Raw genomic sequence first — 19,217 nt, 5'->3', positions numbered from 1 at the left:
GCTAACCAGGACTATTGTGGGCCTAGTCAGAAAGAAAAAGGAAGCATTCATAAGGGCTAGAAGGACAGAGCAGGATATAGATTGGTTGGAGAAGTGGGTGGAGAGATGACAGATGAAGTTTAATCCAGAACTCTCAGGAGAATTAACAGGCAGAGAGATCTGGGCGTACAAATCCACAGATCACTGAAAGTGGCAACGCAGGTGGGTAAGGTAGTTAAGAAGGTATATGGCATGCTGGCCTTCATCAATCGGAGCACTGAATATAAAAAATGGCAAATTATGCTACAGCTGTACCGAACCTTAGTTAGGCCACACTTGGAGTATAGTGTTCAATTCTGGTCACCACACTACCAGAAGGATGTGGAGGTATTGGAGAGGGTGGAGAAGGGGTTTACCAGATGTTGCCTGGTCTGGAGGGTATTAACTATGAGGGAAGGTTGGATAAACCCAAATTATTTTCACTGGAATGACGGAGGTTGAGGGGTGACCTGATAGAGGTCTACAAAATTGTGAGGGGCATGGACAGAGTGGATGGTCAGAAGCTTTTCCCCAAGATGGAAAAGCCAATAACTCGGGGGCATAGGTTTAAGGTGCAAAGGGTGAAGTTTAGAGGAGGTGTGCGATGGAAGCTTTTTACACAGAGGGTACTGGGTGCCTGGAACTCACTGCCGGAGGAGGTGGTGGAAGCAGGTATGATAAGAACGTTTAAGAGCATCTTAACAAATACATGAATAGGATGGGAATAGAGGGATACTGAACCCGGAGGTGCGGAAGGTTTTAGTGTAGAAGGGCAGCAAATTTGGAGGGCCGAAGGGCCTGTTCTTGTGCTGTACGGTTCTTTGTGTCTTTGCTCCTTCGGCAGCACCTTCCAAACCCACGACTACTACCATCTAGAAGGACAAGAGCAGCCGATACCTGGGAACCCCACCACTTGGAGGTTCCCCTCCAAGTCACTCACCACCCTGGCTTAGAAATATATCGGCCGTTCCTTCACTGTCGCTGGGTCAAAATCCTGGAACCCCTCCCTAACAGCACTGTGGGTGTACCTACACCACAGGGACTGCAGCGGTTCACTACCACTTTCTGAAGGGCAACTAAGGATGAGTAATAAATGCTCACATAGCCAGCAACGCCGACATCCTGTAAACTCATTTAAGAAAAGGGATTTGTTCCATCTCCCCCTAAATTTCAGAGGTGGGGCCCGATTTAACCAATTTGAAACAGAGTCCCATAGCGAACGCGTTTAGCCACGTGTTTCCTGGTGCTCGTAACACTGAGAAACACAACACTATCTAACGCGACCCCGGTTAGGTACGGGCATCAGCAGGACAAACGCAGCCGAGGCCGCACTTAGTCCCGTTTCCTGTACTGAGGAACGCCGCTCACTGGAACATTTTGTACAGGGAGAGATTGGGACACTATTCTTAAACAGGCTCGAGATCCAGGCACAACACCCAAAACCCCCAAAGCCCCAGCTCACCTATAAGGGGGTCCAAGGGCCTCCCCGCACCCCACCCCCTGTTCACATCGCACGCTGGGCACGATTCCCGTCAGTAAAATAATGCCAACCTGGCACCTTGGCAGTGTCAACCTGGCACGCTGGCAGTGCTCCCGCCAGATGGTAGCGACAAACAGACACCTTAGCCGTACCAGGCTTGGCACCCAGGCTGGCACCAGCAGTTCCAGGGTGCCACGCTGCCCAGAGAGCAAGCACTTCCCAAAGCCCAAAGATGTGCAGGTTAGGTGGATTGGCCGTGCTAAATTGTCCTTCATGTCCAAAAAGGCTCGGTGGGGTTACTGGGTTGCGGGGATGGGGTGGAGGTGTGGGCTTCAGTGGGGTGCTCTTCCCGAGGGCTGGTGCAGACTCGATGGGCCAAATGGCCTCCTTCTGCACTGTAAATTCTATTAAACGATGAAACCTGGGGACCCCTGATCCCCGGGGCCCCATTCGTGGGACCCGCACAGAATGGTGCTCGCCTGAGGTCTGCGAGAGAAAGGGGATAGACTCCAATGCCTTGGTTACCCAGATTTCGACTCAATCCTCCACCTGGGGTCGAATCAGCAATTTGTAAACGAGCAGTTTATCATAACTTCCTTTGTCTTTCTGTTCTCTGTCTCTATTAATAAAACCGAGGATCGCATATACTTTCTGCTAAACAGTCTTTGCAACTTTTCCTGCCACCTTCAAAAGTATCTACATTTGGGCAGCATGGTGGCACACTGGGTTAGCCCTGCTGCCTCACAGCGCCGAGGTCCCAGATTCGATCCCGGCTCTGGGTCACTGTCCGTGTGGAGTTTGCACATTCTCCCCGTGTTTGCGTGGGTTTCGCCCCCACAACCCAAAATATGTGCAGAGTAGGTGGATTGGCCATGCTAAATTGCCCCTTAATTGGAAAAAATAAATTAGATACTCTAAATTTAAAAAAAAGTATCTACATTCAATCCCAGTTGTAAAGAAACACAAAATAACAGACATTTAAGAGGAATATCCCACAGGTGGATTCTCCGTCCCATCGTCTGCACCTGTTTTCTGGTGCAATGTGCCCTCGTTGGAGGGATCCTCCATCCCGGCAACCAACCAATGGGGTTTCCCATTGCGGGCATCCCCACACCGTCGATACATCCGCGAGGGTGAGGGTGAGGGTGGGTGCGCTGCCGGCAAAAGGGAGAATCCGACCGACGGAGAATCCAGCCCCACGTGTATTTAGGTTCGATGAACAGGGTTGGGTGGAGGCTCACTCAGCACAGACCATTTGGGCTGAATGGCCGTTTCTGTGCTGAAGCCTCCGTAGAATCCTTGCAGTGCAGAAGGAGGCCATTCAGCCCATCGAGCCTGCATCAACCCTCCGAAAGAGCAGTCTACCTAGGCCCACTCCCCCCGCCATTTCCCCGTAAACCTTGCGCCAATCCACCTCGCGCTGTGAGACAGAAGTGCTAACCACTCTGCCACCGTGCCGCCCATCGTAACTCTATAATGGTGTACCCTTTTCACTCACGGCCTATATTCCCTTGAATTTAGAAGAACGATACGTGACTTAATCAAAACGCATGGCATTCTTAAGATGTTTGACAGGGTAAATACAGATAAAATGTTTCCCGTGTCTGGAGAATCTAGAAATGTGAGCAGACTGTCAGAATAAGGAATTGGCCATTTAGGGAAGAGAAGAAAAATGTCTTCACTCAGAAAGTTGTAAATTCTCTCTCCCTCGGAGCTGTGGATGCTCAATCACCGAGTATATTCAAGAGAGATGGGGAGACTTTTGGGGCACTAAGAGAACTAAAGGATGATGGGGAGCAGGTGAGGTAGACAATAAGCTTGGCCCCATTGAATTTCACACAGTTATGTTTATGGGGGAATAGGACTGAAGCTGAATAGAACTGGCACAATAAGGACTGTGCATCCAGGAACACTCCAATTCCAATTCTCTTCCCGCATCTAGAGGTGTGCTAAGGTAGACTTTTGTCCATTTTCCGGAATGGTTCACTAGTCTGTCGCCAGGTGACTATAGCGTAAGGGGCTGGCCAGCAGTCTCTCCCTCTCTCTTGCCGCCAGCCATTGGTGTGTTTGGGAGGATTTGCAGGCTGACTCTCAAACCTGTTATGAACGGAACTTCCTTGGCCATCCGGTCCTGGGGTGGGAATTCGGACCTGGAGCTGCTGGCTCACAGGTATGAACCCTCCCCACTGTGTGACAAAAGTCCATACCTCGGAACACAGCTGTGTAAAACTAGAATCTTGGCTAGTAGTTCTCTTCTATTAAAGCTGGGTATTTCCATTGTACCTCAGCACAAAATGAATTACGGAATTTCCTCACGGTTTTTCCCAAATTGGCACCATAATGTCCCTGGAAATCCATGTTTCCCAGTTTCTGTTGAAGTTGTGGCATTTGGGAGAATTACCAAGGAAATTGCCGACAAAAGTACATTGTCCATTGTATTTACTGTATAGTATCCACAGGGTTAAAGCAGTTCCAACTCATTCCACTTGGCGCAGTAGAGCATGCAGTCCCCATCCATGAAATGAAATGAAATGAACTGAAAATTGCTTATTGTCATGAGTAGGCTTCAATGAAGTTACTGTGAAAAGCCCCTAGTCGCCACATTCCGGCGCCTGTCCGGGGAATCGAACCGTGCTGCTGGCCTGCTTGGTCTGCTTTCAAAGCCAGCGATTTAGCCCTGTGCTAAACAGCCCCTTTCACTTTCCCCATTACACTATCACTGACATTTTTCTTTATTGGCCCATGGATGTGGGCATCGTTGGCTGGGCCAGCATTTATTGCCCACCTCTGAGGGCAGTTAAGAGTTAACCACATTGCTGTGGGTCTGGAGTCACGTGTAAGCCAGACCGGGTAAGGACGGCAGATTTCCTCCTCTCAAGGACGATAACTCATCATGGTCCTATATCGTGAAGCCGAGACAAAAGGCCAAGATGTAATGGGACATTATTTGTTGTCGCTGTGAATCAAACTGTGCTGGCATTGTTTACAGATGTACCCTTGCCCGCATAATCTCGCTGATACTCCACGCTGAAAGTGGGTGAAACGTTGAGTTGACGGTGGTGCAGAAAGGATAATCGGTCATTTGCGACCTGAGTGAAGGGGGCAAGGGTGTCTCTTTAACCCCAATTTTGTTCAGTCAATTTGTTCAATTCAAGTGGCATTTGCCAATTTTCCGCATGGACAAGCAGCTGGAATGGGGATCCTGTGGGAATCAGCTCGTGTGTTCTGCATTACATCCTGGGTCGATTGTGATTACTGTTGCTTGCGATCCCATTGAAGAAAGTACATTACAATCCAACATTCAATTGTCTTCCCTGCCGCAATCATGGAAGTTTAGCATGTTGGGAGGAAGCCCAATTGTTATGGGTACAAGCCTGAGGCAGTCCAAGAGGATTTATCATCTGCTGTTACATCACATCTGTGGTTTTTCAATTCTTCTGAATCAGCGTTACATCTTGCTTCGTGCTCGGTGGGAAAAATCTGCACAGTATCTATTTTGGTGCTTACGAGTTCTTTAATAATAGAACCAAGATCAGTTTGTGAATTTGCAACTGACGAAGCAGATTAAAAGTAGCAGAACAGTTTTATATTCATGCTTTTTGCCGCCAAGCATTTTAACCGGGTCAGTAGCACAAATCTAACGCACAGAGGGAGTCAAATAATAGTCCATTCAAATGCCAGTACCATCAGATGGCGGTAAAGTGGTAATATCACTGGACTAGTCATCCCAGGGGCCCAGGCTACTGCTTTGGGAGTGCCAGTTCAAATCCCACCATGGTAGTTGGCAGAAATTTGACACAATTAATAAAAAATAAAATCAGGAATATAAATCATAGAATTTACAGTGCAGAAGGAGGCCATTCGGCCCATCGAGTCTGCACCGGCTCTTGGAAAGAGCACCCTACCCAAGGTCAACACCTCCACCCTATCCCCATAACCCAGTAAGCCCACCCAACACTAAGGTCAATTTTGGACACAAAGGGCAATTTATCATGGCCAATCTACCTTCCCGTACCAGCCTCCCCGGACAGGCGCCGGAATGTGGCGACTAGGGGCTTTTCACAGTAACTTCATTGAAGCCTACTCGTGACAATAAGCGATTTTCATTTTTCATTTCATTTTTTCACCTAACCTGCACATCTTTGGACTGTGGGAGGAAACCGGAATCGAACCTGGGACCCTGGAGCTGTGAAGCAATTGTGCTATCCACAATGCTACCGTGCTGCCCCATCTGAAATCTAGTAATAGTGAGCATGAAACTATCATCGATTGTTATTTAAAAACTCATCTGGTTCGCTAATGCCCTTTAGGGAAGGAAATCTGCAGTCCTTACCCGGTCTGGCCCACATGTGACTCCAGACGCACAACAGCGCGGTAGCATTGTGGTTAGCACTGTGGCTTCACAGTCCCAGGTTCGATTCCCGGCTTGGGTCACTGTCTGTGCGGAGTCTGCACGTTCTCCCCATGTGTGCGTGGGTTTCCTCCCGGTGCTCCGGTTTCCTCCCACAGTCCACCTAACAGCGGGTTAGGTGGATTGGCCATGATAAATTGCCCTTTGTGTCCAAAAAAAAAAGGTTAAGAGGATTTATTGGGTTAAGGGTATAGGGTGGAAGCGAGGGCTTAAGTGGGTCGGTGCAGACTCGGTGGGCCGAATGGCCTCCTTCTGTACTGTATGTTCTATGTGGTTGACTCTTAATTGCCCCTCTGAAATGGCCCAGCGAGACATTTAGTTGTGCAATAAAGGGGCGGTCGGCCTTGCCAGCAGCGCACACGTCCCGTGAAGGAATAAAGAGTCAAACCTGGATAGAAATATTCCTGAAATCCCCACCTCTTTCTCTCTTCGCAGAAACACCCAATTCTGACGGAAATAAGCTGCAATCCTGAATAACCTTCAATTCAAATTTTCACGTTCCACCCAGTCTTTGAAACGTGATTAGGTTCAGGGACTCTATGTATTTTGGAAAAAAATGAAAGAAGACCATTTCTCGACATAACAAAATGGCCGAGGAAGTGGTTAACGATCTTGGATTAAACTTCTATTGACATTCCAAAATACCTTTAATAAGTTAGCGTTTAAAATGTACGGCAACAATTAAGTCATTGTTAATTCATCGCTGTTACAAAAACTAACCAGCATTGTGACGCCAGCGAATATACCAGCTCAGGTATCAATTAAAACTATCAATTATTAATAAAGTACGGAAGCGCACTCGCCTCCATAAAATGTAACCTCAGTTGGTATTTTGTCCAACAGATTCTTTCTCTGGGGCTGGGTTTTTTTTTGAATCGAGCGTTTCAAGGCCATACTGCAGCTGCGACTTGACCTCATCTCCCGATCCTTCCGCCTTCGCTGTGTTATTTCTGAAAACAGAGTTGCCGCTTCATCAGAGGCCCAGTGAAATTCTAGACTCAGGGCGGAGACGTGGCAACTCGCCAACATTTCAGACCCTGACCCTCGCCAGGCTGCTCAAAGTTCAGTGTCTTCCGACAAAAGATGCAACGCAGGCAGAAAATTTGGTTTCAAGTGGAGTTGCCCAAATTTGTCATTTTCTTTCTCTCTTTTTGCAGCTCGGGCTCACCGTCTGTTGAAACGACCCTTAAAGGCCTGCCCTGAATACGTTTTTGTTTTATTTGCGCAGTAAATGCATTCTGCATTAGTCATTTCTTAAGTCTTTGAATGCCCAGATGTTGAGTTGACACAGGATGCAGGTGGGTGGCAGAATATGACGCAGCGAGGTGGGCATTTTAGAATTTTGTCTGCTTTCTGCCGTGACAATAGGAACTGGAATTTATAGAACGCCTTTAATGAAAAGCGTCCGCACACCTTTCATAGCACCTCACCTCTGAACACCTGGGAAGTACTATCCTTCAAAGAACAATACAGCACAGGAACAGGCCCTTCGGCCCTCCAAGCCTGCACCGGTTTTGATACCAACCTTTGCCAAAACCCTCAGCACTTCCTTGTGCCCTATCCCTCTATACCCATCCTATCCATGTATTTGTAAAGTTGCCTTTTGAACGCCATTAATGTATCTGCTTCCACAACCTCCCCTGGCAATGCGAGCCAGTCACTCACCACTCTTTCGGTGAGACTAAATGAGCAATACGCCTGTTTAGCTGATGTAAAAGATGTCATGTCACTATTCGGGGATCAACAGGGAACATTCAGTTAAGCACACACCACAAGTCCATTAAATGATGAATTCACAGGTACCGCATTTTGTTCCTCTGTGCAGGACTTTGAAGTGTGGCAAGTATCGACTGTTTTTGCCAAAGATAGCTACAGCAATCACACATCAGAAGTAATTATTGGGCTTTGATGGTAAGTTCTGGGTTTGAAAGTACTAATTAAATGCCCTCTCTTATTGGGGAGGTTGAGTATACGCCTTTCCTGAACTTCCTCCTGTATTTCCCTGTGATTTGCCAGTATGTTTATGTAATAGACTACCTTATGAAGCAAGCATGCTGGAAAAGGTCACGCTCATAAATAAAATAAAATGCTATGCCGGTGATGTTATTTTTTTGGACGTCTGCCAAAAAAAAAAAATGCCTTTTAGTTACTGAACTAAATTCCAGAACTGTGTGATGCACTTTCTCTGACAGCAGATGGAATAAATTTTTCCTACCCTCTCAAATCTGGAGTCAAGCCACGTCTTGTACACTACGTAGCAGGAAAGAATTGCTGTTTGTGGTTCTTTTCGCCACTGTCAATTCTCACTCTCTCTCTTTCTTTCTCAGTTGTAACTGGGAGATGACTTCATGGGTACAATTCGCACATTTAAGGGCCCTGCCAAAGAGGCTGCTCTTTGTCGATGAGCCAAGTTGACTATCCTCGTGCCTGAGTCTGATCCTGTTCTCTCTCCCTGACTGGAGTTTTCAGCGATCGGGAGCAGGAACCCAGGCTTATTTATTCCCCCACCCCCCCGCCTCCTCAGGCCAAGACACCAAGACTGATTGTACCTCCTCAATTCTCTTCTTGCTTCCCCTAACTGAGGTCAATGAACAGCACAGTCCGGGGGGGCTTCCAGACTTGTGTCTATTCCAATCCCAGTGCTGGCTCTTGGTGCTTGGTGTTTAGACAGAGGAAGAAAGTGTGATGGCACTTAATCCTCACAAACTCCAAGGAAAACAGCGCAAATTGGGTATTACATCGAGGTCACAGCAAGGGACAGACCTTTCAGCCAAGCTAGTTTATATTGGCATTTACGTTTTACAAGAGGCTCCGCTCCCCCCCATCCCATCTGCAACTCGCCCCATTATTATTTGGGACGGCACAGTAGCACAGTGGTTAGCACTGTTGCTTCACTGCGCCAGGGACCCGGGTTCAATTCCCAGCTTGGTTCACTGTCTCCTCGTGTCTGGATTTCCTCCGGGTGCTCCGGTTTCTTCCCACAGTCCAAAGATGTGCGGGTTATGTGGATTGGCCATGCTAAATTGCTCCTTTGTGTCCAAAGGTTAGGTGGGGTTACTGGGTTACCGGGACAGGGTGGAGGTGTGGGCTGAAGTAGGATGCTCTTTCCAAGGGCCGGTGTAGACTCGATGGGCCGAATGGCCTCCTTCTGCACTGTAAATTCTGCGATATCCTTCTATTCCTTTCTTCTTCATGAGTTACCTAGCTTCTGCTAAAAAGCATCTAAACTGTTCACCTTAACCACCCACTACTCTCGCAGTGAAGTTTTTGTTCCTGTATTCATCAGTGAATTTATATTTCTGGCTCCCGGTTCTGCTCTCTGTCATGATATGCAAACATGCAGCCAATGAACACATAGAATAGGACACGACCAATGAGCAGTCAGGACACTGAGGGGTGGGATCTCGCTATAAAAGGGGTGAGGCAGTCACACTCCGCCTCTTTCCACAGACCAACATCTACAGAGTGAGACAGGGTGTATTCTCAGCATCACGCCCCAGCACGTGGCTCAGAGCAAAGGCTGGTTCAGTTAGACTGAGTTACTACATTTAGATTAGCAGAGAGTCAAACTCGTTGAGAACTGTGCTAATAGTTCAATAAAACACATTGAACTCACTTCAAAGTCTGGAGCATCTTTTACTCGAAACTGCATCAAGTGGCAGCTTGTGTTATTCCAAAATTACATAACACAACACTCTCCACAAATGGAAGCGCCTCTTCTTCCACCCGAGATGCACTCACGTTCTGGGGTATCCAGCTCCGCATGTTTGTTTTATACACAGGGAGCAATTTGGTTTAATATCATGTGATTAAAGGTTTTGTAACCGATTAACATAGCTTGGAAACCAACACTGGTGTTAGAAGTAATGAAAATGTCAAGATTCTCAGGATTCTTTAAGGGTACATAAGACCATAAGACCATAAGACATAGGAGCGGAAGTAAGGCCATTCGGCCCATCGAGCCCACTCCATTTACCCGCTCTCTCCCCATAGCCCTTAATTCCTCGAGAAATCAAGAATTTATCAATTTCTATCTTAAAGACACTCAACGTCCCGGCCTCCACCGCCCTCTGTGGCAATGAATTCCACAGACCTACCACTCTCTGGCTGAAGAAATTTCTCCTCATCTCTGTTCTAAAGTGACTCCCTTTTATTCTAAGGCTGTGCCCCCGCGTCCTAGTCTCCCCTGCTAATGGAAACAACTTCCCTACGTCCATCCTATCCAAGCCATTCATTACCTTGTAAGTTTCTATTAGATCTCCCCTCAACCTCCTAAACTCCTCAGACGTTCATCGTATGTTAGGCCTACCATTCCTGGGATCATCCGTGTGAATCTCCGCTGGACCCGCAGGAAAAGGTTTTGTTAGCAGTCAGGAAAGGGAGAGAGCTAACCGGGTGACTGCACACAACTAGAGCCCACTGAGTTCCTGAACTTTCCATCACTATTCGAGGAGAGGGATAAGAACAAAAGAATTGATAAAGGTTTACGTTTGCTATCTAAATTGAGAGTGGCCAATGCCATTTATTTCTCTGTGTGGCTATTGCCCAAGGCATCAAGGTCTGAGTTTTCACGGGGATGCAGCCTAACCAAAATGGCACTGGAACGAGATCCTGGGCTTCGGCACAGCCCACCTCAACATGTAGCACCCCCTTGTGGCTGCCTCGGGATTACTTCCTGTGGAGCCGGGCCCCGGTTCCAGTTAACACACACAGCCTGCAGGTACGCAAATCTGACCGTCCGGGACACCTTCTCCCGAGCCGGGTTTGCAGAGTCAGGAGTTCCCGACTCATAGAGCCATAGAGTCTCAAAGGTTTACAACATGAAAACAGGCCCTTTGGCCCAACGTGCCCAGTTTTTACCACTAAGCTGGTCCCAATTGCCCACGTTTGGCCCATATCCCTCTATACCCAGCTTACCCACAGAACTGTCCAAATGCTTTTTAAAAGGCAAAATCGTACGCGCCTCTAATACTCATTCCAGACACTCAGCACCTTCTATGTGAAACAATTGCCCCTCTGAACCCTTCTGTATCTCTCTTCTCTCACCTTAAACCTATAGGGCGCGATTCTCCCAAAACGGGAGAAATCGTAAGGCTGGCGTCAAACCCGGGCGGGTTTTACGGCAGCGCGCCCCTTCCCAACCGGGAACCGATTCTGGTCCCCGGTCGGGGCTAGCAGCCCGACGCCGCAAGCTCCGGCATCACGGGCTTAACGAATTTCGTTAAGCCTGCTTGCCGGAGTTAGCGCCGGCTGACGCGTCATATGACGTCAGCCGCGCATGCGCGGATTGGAAGACTCCAACCCGCGCATGCGCGGATGACGTCATCGCGTATTTGCGCGAAACCCGCGCATGAGCGGGCCGGGTTGCCCCTCAGCCGCCCCGCGAATGGATACTGCGGGGTGGCGGAAGGACAAATAGTGCGCGGGCATCGGGCCCGCTGCCCGCGATCGGTGCCCACCGATCGCGGGCCCATGGCACCCTTGGCACGGCCGTGGTACTGCCGTGCCAATCGGTGCCATGGTTATAAAAAGCGAGTTGTTCCCGCCGTTTTTACGAACGGCCAGACCAGGTGTGTTTGCCGTTCGTAAAAACAGCGTAAAGGGCTGGGACTTTGGCCCATCGAACAGCTGTGAATCGCTGCTGGCCGTAAAAAAACGGCAGCAGCGATTCGTGTCGGGAGTTGGGCGGGGGGGGGGGGGGGAGAATAGCGGGAGGGCGGGAAAAATGTCGGGAAGGCCCTCCCGCTATTCTCCGACCCGTCGTGGGGGTCGGAGAATTTCGCCCCATAGCCTCTAGTTTTAGACTCCCCTACCTTTGGGAAAAGATGTTGACTATCTACCTTATCGATGCTCCTCATTATTTTATAAACCTCTATAAGTTCACTATACTCCAGGGAAAAAGTCCCAGCCTATCCAGCCTCTCCGTATAACTCAGACCATCAAGTCCTGGGAGCATCCTCGTAAATCTCTTCTGCTCTCTTTCCAGTTTAATAATATCCTTCCTATAATAGGGTGACCAGAACTGAACACAATATTCCAAGTGTGGCCTTACTAATGTCTTGTTCAACTTCAGCAAGACTCCTGTATTCAATGTTCAATGACCAATGAAACCTAGCATGCTGAATGCCTTCTTCACCACCCTGTCCACCTGCCACTCCACCTTCAAGGAGCTATGAACCTGACTCGAGAGAGAAGATCCAGGTCTAAGGGTGTCAATAAAGATTAGTTTGTCACCAAGAACCTTCCTTCACCTATCTCAACATAGCTTGCTGCTGGCTCTCACACCACAACCTGGAGGCCTCAGTACACGAGCTACACCGTACGGCATCTCCGCAGCTCACCTGCCGGTCTCACGTCATTCAAGAGGCTTATTTGCCGCATACCACAATGACCCCTGTGGGTAGTACATTCCCCCCTTTCTTCTTTCACGGGATGTGGGCATCACTGATGAAGACAGCATTTGTTGGAGTGGTTTGCTCAGCCATTTCAGCAGGATGGTTAAGAGTCAACCGCATTCCATCAGAACTCGCTCCGGGCCATTAATGAGGCAAAGGCAAGAATCATATGAGCCCTGTGGACCACCTTGAATTGAAAAAATGAAAATGAAAATCGCTTATTGTCACGAGTAGGCTTCAATGAAGTTTCTGTGAAAAGCCCCTAGTCGCCACATTCCGGTGCCTGTCCGGGGCGGCTGGTACGGGAATTGGATCAGGCTAAGCCTGGCACACGATGAGGAAGCATTGACTCTCCTCAGGGTTTCCTCCCATAATGCACGGTAGCATTGTGGATAGCACAACTGCTTAACAGCTCCAGGGTCCCAGGTTCGATTCCCGGCTTGGGTCACTGTCTGTGCGGAGTCTGCACATCCTCCCTGTGTGTGCGTGCGTTTCCTCCGGGTGCTCCGGTTTCCTCCCACAGTCCAAAGATGTGCAGGTTAGGTGGATTGGCCATGATAAATTGCCCTTAAGTGTCCAAAATTGCCCTTAGTGTTGGGTGGGGTTACTGGGTTATGGGGATAGGGTGGAGGTGTTGACCTTGGGTAGGGTGCTCTTTCCAGGAGCCGTTGCAGACTCGATGGGCCGAATGGCCTCCTTCTGCACTGTAAATTCTATGATAACTTCCAACTCTTCTTCCCACTTCCTCTTCACCTCTCCTATTGAAACCCCTTCCCACTCCATCATTTCCTTATATATTACTGAGACCCACCCCAACTGTGTGTCTCCTTAAAATACTGGCAATCACTGCTCTCTGAAGAGAGAGACACGGAAAATAATCTTTCAATTTGCTTTCGCTTGAATTGTTCCATTCGAGGCTGAGGAAATGCCACCCTGACCTTCTGCTTATTAAAGGTTGTCATCTGCTCGCTGCCTCACTATCTCGCAGGGAGCAAGTGTTTGTCTTCATTTCTCGTTTCATTAAAAACAGTCGGACCATTTCATCATTAGTTCATCTGCTATCCTCAACCAAGGAACCGTTTACATAACCAGACATGAGATCACCAGTTTAGAGCGACAAACGGAATCCAATAATCCAAACAATTCTAAAAAGGTTATTGTACAATTAAATGGCAAATATGTGGGACTAAAATATGCACTGAAGATGGAAAAAAAAACCTGCTGTTAGTCTTGGATGTAGTCACTAACAAACATACTGTTTGTTACCATGACAACAGATTGACATTTACTGCTGTGTACAATTTTACTGAGCCACATGAAACCAGCCACAATTCTGCCGCCACTGTATATATGTTCCATAAGGGACGAGGAAGCAGCGGTTGCAAACATGTGTGTAGAATTCTATGTCCATACATGCAGATGCAGAGACACACGTACACATGTGTAGTTTCAGCAAGTATTGGCCGGTTCATTGAAATAAATATAAAATAAACAGAAACACAGCCCACTTGTGAGCTCATGAACAACTGAGGATCGACGTGAGTGGGCTGGAAGCACTTAAAGAAAAACAGATGAAGAGGTCGTTATCTTGCTCAGCCTGTTTTGAGGACATCCCTTTTACACGGGAAGAGTTCAATAAATGCAAGGAGCTTCGTGATGCTTCAGCGAACAAACATATTGAGGCTGACAGCACACGGTGAGATTTGCATATACAATGCCAACACGGAACAAACATTTCATTGCAATTATAACGCACACAGTTTGTTCATGAGTAAAGTGCGCTTGCATCTTCAAAGACCACTTACAATAAAAAATTAAAACAAAAATTGCAATTTTGAACCCGGGATTAGTGTAGTCGCAGATATTCAGAATGCTCCCAGCGGGGCAACTCATCGACAGGGAACAAAGGAACAAGAGGAGGCCATTCAGCCCCTCAACACTGTTCTACCGTTCATTTAGATCACAGTGAAACTGTAACTTAACTTGATTTACTCACCATAGTTCCCCAATCCTGGTAACACTTAATGCAACAAACATTTACCAATCTCAATTTAGAACTTTTCAATTGTTCAATTGACCACGGAGAATCCCATCCACCCAGTTTCTCTGTCCATCCCTTTTAAATCCTCAAATACCTCAATTAGATCATCCCGTAATCTTCTACATTCCAAGGATCTACAGTCTGGACTGTCTAACCTGACCTCATAATTTAACTCTTTCAACCGCAGTAACATTTGAGCAAATCTGCCCCCATCGCTAAAGGACACTATTTAGTTTCATGATCATCAAGAATAAATTTTAATCCCAGATTTATTAATTAAATTTAAATTTCACCATCTGCCGTGGTGGGATTTGAACCCAGGTCCTGAGGCCATGAGCCTGGGTGTCTGGATTACTTGTCCAGAGACATTAACTCGATGTCATCATCACCTCCCTGGAATGCATTGTCCTAGATAGGTTTAGTCAGAGCTTCATACAATTGTAGCAAAGATTCCAGTCCTTTGTATCACAGTCCAACATTCCACAAGCATTTTTCATTCTATTTTGTACCTTCTTTGAGTGACTTGTAGACTTGGATCCTTAAATCTCCCTACTCCTCCAAGATTCCGAGCGTCTCACCATTAGGGGCTGGTTTCCACCACAGGGGCTGGTTTAGTACAGTGAGCTAAATGCAGGACATACCCAGCAGCGAGAGTTCAATTCCAGTTCCAGCCTCCCCGAACAGGTGCCGGAATGTGGCGACTAGGGGCTTTTCACAGTAACTTCATTGAAGCCTACTTGTGACAATGTGATTATTATTAAGAAATCACTCTGATGTATCACGCAGGGTCCAATATGGACGACCCCACAATTCACTCCATCTGCCAGTTTTGTCCACTTACTCCCCCAAACCCCTCACCCCCCCCAACTCCACCAGCACTTTGCCTCGTTTCTATTCCTTGTCGGCGCCAAGTGCCAACATGCAAAGAACAGCCACCTGGCCAAATTTCCTCACTTCAAATTTCCCACCTTTCCTCACTTCAAATTTACCCATGCGCAAAATAAGGTGAATTGTTGCTCTGCAAGCAACCCAGTAGCAAGTTTAGTTATACAAATCTCAAACAGCACCACCTGGTGTACAGGCTGAGCACCTCCCATTCGCTCTGAAGAGCAGTAATTGCAAGAGCAGGAAACATCAAGGTAGTTACGATTTCAGAAGAGCATTGGGCTAACCTCGAGTCATTTATTCAGAAGCTGGGGCTCTCCCCAGAGTAGAAGGTCTAAGGGAGGCTTTTAAAATCTTGAGGGATTTGGAGAAGATAAATAAGGAGAAGCAATTTCACCAGCAGGTGTGATGTGAACCAGAGGTTTTAGGGAATGTCTTAAAGAAAGAAAATTAATATGTGGAAACATTTATTTCCAATGCTTAGAACCCAAATTGAAGGTACACTCACCGGGGGGGGGGGGGGGGGGGGGGGGGGGGGGGGGGGGGGGGGGGGGGGCAGGGTGGCACGGTGGTTAGCACTGCAGCCTCACGTCACCGGGGACCCGGGATCGTTCCCAGCCTTGGGTGACTGTCTGTGTGGAGTCTGTACGTTCTCCCCGTCTCTGCGTGGGTTTCCTCCGGGTGCTCCGGTTTCCTCCCACGGTCCAAAGATGTGCAGGTTCGGTGGATTGGCCACGTTACATTGCCCTTAGTGACCAAATATGGTCCGGTGGTGTTACGGGGATAGGGTGGAGGTGTGGTCTTAGGTAGGGTGCTCGTTCCAAGGGCCGGTGCAGACTCGATGGGCCAAATAGCCTCCTTCTGCACTGTAAATTCTATGTGCGGGTTAGGTGGATTGGCCATGATGAATTGCCCCTTAGTGCCCAAAGGTTAGGTGGGGTCATGGGATTACTGGGATAGGGGAATGAGCCTAGGTGGGGTGCTCTTCAGAGGGTCGGTGCCGACTCAATGGGCCGAATGGCCTGTCTCTGCACTGAAAGGGCTCTATGATTCTGGAGGTGGAGCGATTAAAACTGGAGATTCCAAGGAGCCAAAATCAGATGAGTGCAGAGATCTCAGAAGATTGTGGGGCAGGAGCAGATGATAAAGACAGAGAGGAATGAGATCATGGAGGGATTTGAGGTGGTGGGGGGGGTGTGGCGTTGTGTATCGATCAGCAAGCACAGCGGTGATAGGTAAACAGGACTTGGGAAGTCAGAACATGGGCAGCAGGGTTATTTTTTGATCTTATGTTTGCATCGCAGTTTATGAGAAAATTGGCTGTTATGTTTCCTGCAGCAGGGATCACACTTTCATTGGCTGAAAGACACTGCCAGGCATTCCAGGTTTGTGAAAGGAGCAAGATGAATACAAGTCTGCCTTTCATAAGGAGTAGCTGAGATGAATATCATCGAAACGCTGAAGAGGATTTCACAACAGAAAAACACTTGCCAGCTCATCAAACCATCTTCTCCAAAGTAACTCAAAGTTCCTGATACATTTTGATGTTTTTCCCCAAATATTTACTCATTTCCCTTTTAAATGTTGATATAGATTCATCGTCCAGTATTAATTTTCAATAACCTTTATTGTCACAAGTAGGCTTACATTAACACGGCAATTAAGTTACTGTGAAAAGCCCCTAGTCGCCACATTCCGGCGCCTGTTCGGGTACACAGAGGGACTTGTGGGAGGAAACCGGGGCGCCCGGAGGAAACCCACGCAGACACGGGGAGAACGTGCAGCCTCCGCACAGACAGTGACCCAAGCCGGGAATCAAACCGGGTCCCTGGTGCTGGGAAGCAACAGTGCTAACCATTATGCTACCGTGACACCCGTTAACCACGATACAACAATGCTTTGTTAATAGTCTCTTTGGCTGCCCATTTTACTTCCTTTTGCTGCTTTACGCAATTATTTTGGCTATTATTCTTCATCATGTAATCCTCTATAACACTGATGCTTTTTAAATGTCTAGACCCATGGGGTATGGGTGTCCCTGGCATTTACTGCTCTTTTTTAACTGCCCTTGAGACAATAAAGTGTTGCCCACGCCAACCCCCCCCCCTCCCCCCACCCCTCCCACCCCTCCACCGCGCCCCCCCCCCCCCCCCCCCCCCCCCCCGCTCTCCCTTCACAGCTAAATCAATAATTGCCGGGTCTCATTTGGTTTTACGACCTGCTACTTTAGATAACAATCATTTTGGAAAACCTATTTGCTCCCTTGCTGCTTTTCCATTCTGTACGCAAATGAAAATCTTCCAGTGTTGCGTCATTTTCTTCTCACACATTTTACTGCCTTGAACATAGAAACATTCCTCTCGTGTCTCCAGTCAGTAAACATTTAAAAGGCATCTGGATGGATTCATGAATGGGGAGGAAATAGAGGGAGGCAGACCCAGGGAGGGCAGAAGGTTTTTTTTTATAGTTAGGGCATCATGGTCGGCGCAGGCTTGGAGGGCCGAAGGGCCTGTTCCTGTGCTGTACTTTTCTTTGTTCTAAATCTCTAAAATAAAAACACTCTTGCGTTTAGATAGCACCTCAGGATGTCCCAAAGCACCTTCCCAGGCAATGAAGTGCCTTCATCTAGTCTCAGCTTAGAGGTGGATCGAAGATCCAATAGATGGTTCAAAATCATGAAGGGCTTTGATACTTTTTTATTTTTTTGTGGGATGCTGGCGTCGCTGACTGAGGCGAAAACTTGTTGCCCATCCCTAATTGCCCTTGAACCGAGTTGCTCGCTAGGCCATTTAGGAATGGGAAAATAGGAACAGAAGTATTCCATTCGGCCCATCAAGCCTGACCAGTAATTCAAGGCTTCTCTCCGTCTGGGAGATTTCCTGGATCTTCCTTAGAGAAAAACAGACATAATGGGAGGGGGGGGGGGGGGGATTCTCTGATCCTGAGGCTAAGTGTTGACGCCATCGTAAACGCCGCCGCGTTTGCCGACGGCGTCGCCATGGCCTCAGGATCAGCAATTCTGGCCCTTACAGGGGGCCAGTACGGCACTGGAGCGATCCACGCCGCTCCAGCTGTGGATACCGGCGTCAGATGGGCGCCGCCAGTCCGCGCGTGCGCAGTGGGACCGGCGCGATTCCCGCGCATGGGCGGTGTCTCCCTTCTCCGCGCCGGCCCCGACCCCACGTGGCGTAGGGAGGCGCGGAACAAGGGAGGCCGCCAGCCTGAGAGGCCGGCCCGCCGATCGGTGGATCCTGATCGCGGGCCAGGCCACAGTGGAGGCTCCCCCCAGGATTGGACACCCCCCCCCCCCCCACATCCTTCCACGCCGAGGTCCCGCCGTGCAAGACCAGGTTAGAACGGCGCCGGCGGGACTTAGGTTCTTTGGCACAGCCGCTCGGCCCACCCTGGGCGGAGTATCGCCGGGGTGGGGGGGGCGTAGAGCGTCCCCCGACCGGCGGTGCGCCGGTGCCAATGGTGCCGATTCTCCGCTCTCCGCAATAGTTTCCTTGTCATCATTACTGAGGCTAACTTTACATTACAGATTTATTCATTGATTTTAAACATTTAATCAGCTGTCATGGTGATATCTGAACTCATATCCCGACAGCACCAGGCTGGGTCTCTGGATTACTAGTCATAGAACTATCTGTTGTTTCAGACAAGTTGTAGCCCGGAGGACACAGACGTACGGTGACTGCATGCCGAAAGATTGGGGCAATATGATTAAACATTTTCACTCTGCAAGTTGTGCGATCTTCATGCACTGACAAAACATTTTTTTAAATTTGCTCATAGGATATGGATGCCACTGGTCAGGCCAGCCTTTATTGCCCATCCCTAATTGCCCTTGAGAGGGTGGTGGTGAGCTGCCTTCTTGAACCGTTGCAGTCCACGTGGTGTAGGTACACCCACCGTGCTGTCAGGGAGGGTGCCCAGGGGACAGTGCGAAGGTGCCACTCAACCTGAAACATTACCTGGAATTATTTC

General features: G+C 48.5%; 1 protein-coding gene across 1 annotated transcript in view; it reads right to left on the bottom strand.

Moving 5' to 3' along the window:
* The window catches only part of ddah1 (dimethylarginine dimethylaminohydrolase 1), a 64,273-nt gene extending 49,883 nt beyond the window's left edge, over positions 1 to 14,390 (bottom strand). Inside the window, exon 1 of the mRNA XM_038793619.1 lies at positions 14,301 to 14,390. Coding sequence (XP_038649547.1) covers positions 14,301 to 14,303 — 3 coding nt within the window. The 5' untranslated portion in view covers positions 14,304 to 14,390. The remainder of the gene's footprint in view (positions 1 to 14,300) is intronic.
* Between the last annotated feature and the right edge of the window lie 4,827 nt (positions 14,391 to 19,217).

This window comes from Scyliorhinus canicula, chromosome 4 (genome assembly GCF_902713615.1).
Source record: "Scyliorhinus canicula chromosome 4, sScyCan1.1, whole genome shotgun sequence".
In the NCBI taxonomy this organism is placed as follows: Eukaryota; Metazoa; Chordata; class Chondrichthyes; order Carcharhiniformes; family Scyliorhinidae; genus Scyliorhinus; species Scyliorhinus canicula.
Note: the sequence above shows the minus strand (reverse complement) of the source record. Positions and strands in the feature narration are given on the sequence as shown.